A 7091-nucleotide genomic window follows, 5' to 3' on the forward strand; every position below is an offset into this window, starting at 1 on the left:
AACTAACAGTGGTCAAGAGTATATTGAATAGGCTAAATGGGTCTGGCTCATAATCAGCCGGTCCCAGTCAGGCGACCAACGAGAATGTCACTCACATTGGGAACGATCGATTATAACTTGGCCAAGCTTGGGTCAGACACATTTATTAATTGAACTGGATCAATTTAAGCTTTAAAGAGTCAGGCTCGATCAATCCTGCCAGGCTTGAAATTGACACCCCTACCCCTTGCACGTGACCACCTATTTAACTAATCGAACTTACCTTAGGCAAGAATGGTCATTTATAACCAGTCAATCGGGCTAAATAAACCTTAGATGTTTATCAGAGAGGGGCTATTGGACTGTTTAATTCTAAATGTGCCATGTCTAAAATTGGTCTTCAAGGTAGGGAATACCTATAAAATTGGCCTAAAACAGGCCTGAAAAAATCCTATCAAGTTAAGGGTATCAAATTATCTTAAAAACCTTTATTTCATACTTCATGGTGGTGGAAATCAAGATTATATTAAATAAGAGGTGTCGATCAGTCAGGCTTGGTCAGGCTTAGTCAGACTAAATGAGTCTGGTTCATAATCAGCCTATCCTAGCGAGGCAACCGACAAGAATGTCACTCACATCAGGAATGATCAACTATAACTTGGCCAAATTTAAGTCGACACATTTATTAATTGGACCGGATCAATTTAAGCTTTAAACGGTCAGGCGCAAACTTGAAATTTGACACCCCTACCCCAGTCGTGCTAACAACACAGATTCTTGAAAATCTCTCCAAAGCAACTCTCTCATTCTTCAATTCCTTGGCAATGTTTCACTTTTTCCCAGTGTTCGCTCTGATCTTCTTTTTCCTATGGGCTATTGAATTTATTTGTGGTGGATGTCATGGTGTGGACATGGTGTGGAGTAACTTTCCAATGTGACAAAATGTCGCCATCTGATGTTGAATATAAAGATGGATTGGGTGCTCACCAAACAATTTTAAAAGGAAAAATGAAATCAGGGAGGAATGAAAGTCCACCTTCCTCATAGACTCTCTCATACCTTACTGTCTAACAAAGCTACCAAACCAAAGAGTTTTGAAGTTCGATATTTCTTATGCAGCTCTCTCTCATATGCAATGAAGCTGAGAAGCGATTACTGGGTTTCTACCTAATGTGGGTCCAACATCTTCTGCGGGGTGTGTTAGGGTTGTAATTTTTTTTTTATTAATCAAGATGTTTAGGCCAGCTTACACGCACCTCGATTAATCCTCGGGGAGACTAATGCAATAATTCACCGCTACGATCTCTACTTAAATCGCAGATGCACTGATGGAGAATCGAATATGAGACTATGCGCCTATCTACAAAATCCTCAATTCGTCTTAACCATCGGGGCCATATTAACCTTTATTTACATGGCAATATTAGTTAAAATCAAATAAAAATTATATATAGAAAAAAGATCCCTGTCAATCTGGCATATAAAATGCCTGGACTCAGATGGCTGTAAAAAGACCGCACTTTCACCCAAAAATAGATAAACTAATTAAATATTAAACATATTGAAACCTATAATTAATAGAAGAATAACCTCAGTACATTGCCATGTGATTGAGATGGACCATGAAAGCCCATAAGATTTCTACTGAAAAATTAGGACTAGATCAACATTAATTATAGCAAGACTCCTTAAAAATAAAAAGCTAGAGCAGCGGGTCATTGACGTAACCATTAACCTATTAACCAAATCAGAAAAAGCCAAATGGGTTTTTATCCTCATGGACCACCATTGTTGTAGGTCACTACGTTATATCAAAATAATGAATTAATGAAAGTATGGGCTAGCCATGAACATGGAATCTCAACGAATGCTATGATAGCTTTGACTTGTGGAGTCGGCACCCAGGGGAGGATGTCATGGGATCAAACCTTGTACGCATTGTGTGAGTATCATTTGTGGCGATTTAAGTGGAGATCATGGCAGTGGGTTGCTGTGCTAGTCTTCCCGAGGATTAGTTGAGGTGCTCGTAAATCGGCCCGAACACCTTGGTTAACAAAAATAAAAAATAATAAAAAAAATAAAAAAAAGAACATGGAATCTTTGTCCATATCAACTGGATAGCCATTATTTTAAACAAAGGATATATTTGTTGTAACTTATAAAAGGAATCTATGTTCAATGAATCCTCTATGTGCATCTTAGTTCACAAACTAAGATGAGTTCTTATTTAATTATTTACTTCTTTTGTACTAAATTTGAACCTAAAAATGATTAAAAAAATTAGTTAATATAAAACAATTAAACATAAAATAAAACTCGGTTCAGTATTCGATAAAGACTATTAATTTTATAATGAAAAAGATCCAATGCATGGTAGACCATATTGACGAGGTAGGTTATGAAATTTAAAATATAGTAAAACCTAAGTCTCCAAATAATGAGGATTTAGATAAGCAATATCATCTATCACGTTGATAAAAATATAGAGATTTAATCAAGTGATGACATCCAAAGGATTCACGTAGAAAATCCATTCTCTTTAATAATAAAAAGAAATTGGAGCTAATGCAATTTAGGAACCCTAATCTAGTTCCCCACCCTCACCCTCACCCTCACCCTCACCCTCACCCTTACCGTCACCCTATACTCACAATACAATAAACTTGATCAATGATTAGTATGATTAAACCATCTGTGGATTCCACACATTTTGTAGGTTGAGTAACTAAAAAAATACAAATAGAAAATTCCTTAGGTTTAAGGGGTTTTATTAACAATATATGAGAGAGATTTATTCATAATAATCCAAGTACAAATAGAAAAACCTTTGTTGTGTTGAAATGATGCCAACATGTGGTAACCACATTGGAGAGTCTAACTCACATAACGATGGATTCAGTTTTTTCTTCATCTACCACTATTGGCAGTTGGATGCGGGACTCTTGGTCTTGGAGCACCTTAATTAATAGAGTAATAATGAGATCACAATGGTGGGTGAAGAAAAAATTTCTCCAGACTTATATCCATACTATGCAACAAAAGGGGCCAATTTTTCAAAACCTTACTTATTTCTAAAGAAACATTAATAATCTTCTAATGTAGAAGAAAAATACATTACAAGATGAATGTGGGGCAAACTTTAGCCTTCAATCACAATAATGGAAATCATATATGTGGAATTATTTATTTATTTATTTTTTCTGATACTTCATATGTGGATAATTCGAGGGACTCTAACGTTGAAACTCGTGGATTAGATGATAAATGTCTAATCCTATTGAAGAACACCACGACATGAAAAAAAAAAATGTTTTTCCCTTTTCAATATCAAAAAATATGTTGATTCCTACATTTGTATTATAGAGGATTTTATATATAAATCTATTTATCTATAACTGGATAACCACTGCAAATTTTAGAGAAATATACAATATAATCAATATTTGATCTTAAAACCAAGTACTATATTTTATATCATATATGATTAAAAATTTAAGAAACATATTTTTAACCCATTGGTTTTTTTTTTTTTTTTTCCAAGTAAAACTAATGGACTGTTGTTTGAGCTATATTGGGGATGGTGTGGTCAATCTCGGCCATTGAAAAATGTATAATGTCTTTTGAAATAGTATTTTTCAAATTGCCTGGTCCAACTCAATCATATTACCCAATTTGTATTGAATATTTTTCATATTTTGTAAGTGATCAATCAATTAATTCCAACATTTGACTTATTAATCATTTTGACCCTTTTTTTTTTTTGTGGATTAAGTTGAAATTTTATAGTTTGGCAATCGAGGATGGGGCTTATGCGCTCACCTAATTTAAGTGCCACTTGCAACAATAAAATCAGCCATTATATCAAAGTTGGCTGCCCAATAACTATTGCATTATATTTTTCAATACAACAACCCTTTTTGGGAAAAACATGAAAAAAAAAAAGAGGCTTTCATACGATTAATTTTAGGAATAGTTATTTACCCAAATATTAATTTGTGGAGGTAAAAAAGAGAGAGATAGACAAAGTGGACTCTAGCTTACCGCCATTGATCGTGTACATGACTTTTTTCCATTCTTTATATATCAAACACAATTTTTTCCATCATGTGATTTGATAAAGTGAGGTAATGGTTTCAAGTATCAGTATGGTATCGGCCATTTCATTTCAGTATCGACTGAGACTGATACTCAATATCTGATTGATATGGCTTGATTACCCGTATCGTTTTAGGGTAGAACATTACAAAAAATATACTTTTTTCAAGAAACAAGTGTAAGAAAATGATCGATATGCATTGATGTGATTCGATATGGATCAGTATTATATCAGTATCGTCTCTAACCAATATCAATACCGATAATGACAACTAAATCCATGAGTGAGATGGTCACTCTCTTTTCTTTAATTTGGTAAACAATCACCCTCCTTTCACCTAATGGAAATATACTCCACTGTGCATTAAGGACATTGGAGGTTTCTCTTTCCGCTCCTTATGAAATTCTCTCTCTCTCTCCCTCTCTCCCTCTCTCCCTCTCTCCCTCTGGTGTCTGCCCTTATATATCAAACTGTTTCATCTTTCATCAATGGTGGGCTCCATATATTATTGCTTGCTGAAAGAAGAACCCTCTCCCTTCGAAGTACAACGAATCCTCAATTTAAAAAAACAAGAGAGGGGTAAGCACGCCACTAGTTTTCTTAAAACTAACAACTCAACCAAAGATTTGTTGGGATGCAAGGGCATTCAGCCTTTTGAAAAAGAAAAGAAAAATAAAAAAAGGAAGAAAAACTTAACCGCCTGTGTATCTATGTCCAGATACAACAAAAGTGGAGGTAAAAAGACTATATTATCCCATCCCATGCATTAAAGATTCTTTTATACAATTTTTCATTGATCTTCGTGTTGGTATAGTGACCACGTAAGCAGGTAACATTGCCATTAAGTTCAAATAAGCACGTCAAAAACAGACATTAAGAGAAACACGTGTCTCCATTTAACGCTGCCATTTCACCTGCCATATGTGGCATGGTCAAATTTTTTTCTTTTTCTTGGGGTTAAAATAGCTGTGCTCTTATTTCATAAAACCTGTTATCGTTCGACGTTCGTGTTCCTCCTTGACGGCGAAACCGGCGTCATAAATTGACCCGAAACGTATAGAACCCTTTACCCACCAACTCAAAGACCTCACCAACCATCCTCTCTCTCTCTCCCTCTCTCTCTCTCTCTCTCTCTCTCTCTCTTACTTACCAATTAAAACACCCTCACCTGTGTTTCTTCCGTTCAGACTTACAGACTAAACATTTCATAACTTGAGAGTCCAAGCTTCCCTTCTTATAGAAAGGAGAGGGTTTGGAGGGTTTAGGGCATATATAGCTTGAACTGCCTCTGCCCCTTTTGCTCTCTTTGCTCTTCTTCCAATCTTGTTTGAAGTAGACGAAATAATGGGTAAGATCTACAATTTGGCAGAAGTTGCAGAGCACAACAATTCCAAGGATTGTTGGCTCATTATCGGCGGAAAGGTAATCTGTTCCAATCCGGGTCATGCCCTTTTGCTCATTCGTTCACCTTTTTTTGTGTTTAAATCCTTTGATTTCTTGCTATTCTGGTGTTGACGGGATTTGTAACCTTTAGTGCTAAACTTATTTCGATCTGGGATTGGTTGTTCCGGGGTCTTCTGCATGTTCTCTGTGTTTCCTCTGTCAACGCTGAAACTCAGGACTGTACTCTCCGCCCATTAAAGGGGGGAATATGAAATCTTGCATGTTTTGGTTGCCTAATAGGCTAATATGTTTCTCCTGTTATTTAATCTGTTGGTGATTGTAGCTTGCATGTTGCATCTATTCAAAATTTGCATTTTACGATACTTTACTGATTTTAGTGGATATAGCCATATAGGCAAGTAAGCATCGTTAGTTTTTGCTTCTTTAGAATCTTTAGATACGAATGACAGATCTACCTAATTTTGATGATAATGAAATGTGTGTGTGTGTGTGTGTTTTTTTTTTTTTTTAAATCATTGAACCTTTATCCTTTTAAGTGGTTCGTTACAAATTTTTACAGTTTGGAGAGGGATTTCTCATTATTATAAAACCTGTTTAAAGCCCAAAGAAAAAAGAAAGAATTGCCTCACCCACACCCCACTGTTCCAGTTTATGTATTCTCTCCTTTGTTGGTTGGTAATGTCTAAGCGAAAAATTATAGGTGGATGCATTTATATTTTGTAAGATGGGTACTTCAACTTATTCTCCACTGTTGAGATTAATTTTTTTGTGTTTCAAGTTCCACCAACTTAAATGTTGTAGTTGCACTAATAGGAAATGTTGTTTGTACTTTTTATGTATTGCCCTATTTTCTTTCTCTTGAAGTTAAGAGTTGGATTCAAATCATTTTGGGCATTCTAGCAGACATAGGTTTCTTGTGCTTTGTTCATATCTTCCTGTTGTAAAACTCTATCTTATGAAGTGCTTTCTTCCTAGTCAACTGTGGATTCCATGCCTATATATTCATCTCACTAAAGTTAGTACATATATGTTCTACTTGCTTAAGTATTATATTGTATAGGATTTTATTGTTTACTTATTTTAAGTTGATTTTTTTCATCATTACAATATACAAATATCGTAAATTTAAAATTTTAAAAAAAATTTGATACTACATAGCATTATAAAACACATTCCACCTGGGCACCTGAAAGAGATTAAAGATAACTGGGGGATTTGGCTCTGAATTATTAATTTATTCCCTTAATTTTGACGCAGTGTTGATTTTTAAAGAATTAAGGTTGTTTAGAAGCATGGCTAGCTCTAGGTCAATATGGAAAATGATGAAAATGATGAACTTTCAGTGATTATGATATAATTCAGTTCCTCAACAGTGTTATGAAGGTGTGGTGCATGGATTAAAGAGTCGGGATCAGATTGGTTGATGCAATTTGGAATCAGACCTGACCGATCCCGATTCCGGCCGCTCCAGGCTAAGGTGGATCGGGTAATCTGGGTTGACCCGATCTGAAATTGGCCGATCCACATCTATAAAAACAAGCCCATGATTAACGTATGACCAACATGCAGCAGCATCATGGACACATGTCACCATCTTGCGAATAAATAAAAA

The 7091-nt window shown here is 35.3% G+C and overlaps 1 protein-coding gene across 1 annotated transcript in view; it reads left to right on the forward strand.

Moving 5' to 3' along the window:
* Positions 1 to 5102: 5102 nt before the first annotated feature.
* LOC122091780 (cytochrome b5-like) overlaps positions 5103 to 7091 on the forward strand; it is a 9743-nt gene continuing 7754 nt past the window's right edge. The window contains exon 1 of the mRNA XM_042661911.1: positions 5103 to 5497. Within this exon, the coding sequence (XP_042517845.1) occupies positions 5420 to 5497 (78 nt within the window). The 5' untranslated portion in view covers positions 5103 to 5419. The remainder of the gene's footprint in view (positions 5498 to 7091) is intronic.

The sequence above is a fragment of the Macadamia integrifolia genome, chromosome 10, assembly GCF_013358625.1.
Source record: "Macadamia integrifolia cultivar HAES 741 chromosome 10, SCU_Mint_v3, whole genome shotgun sequence".
Classification (NCBI taxonomy): domain Eukaryota; kingdom Viridiplantae; phylum Streptophyta; class Magnoliopsida; order Proteales; family Proteaceae; genus Macadamia; species Macadamia integrifolia.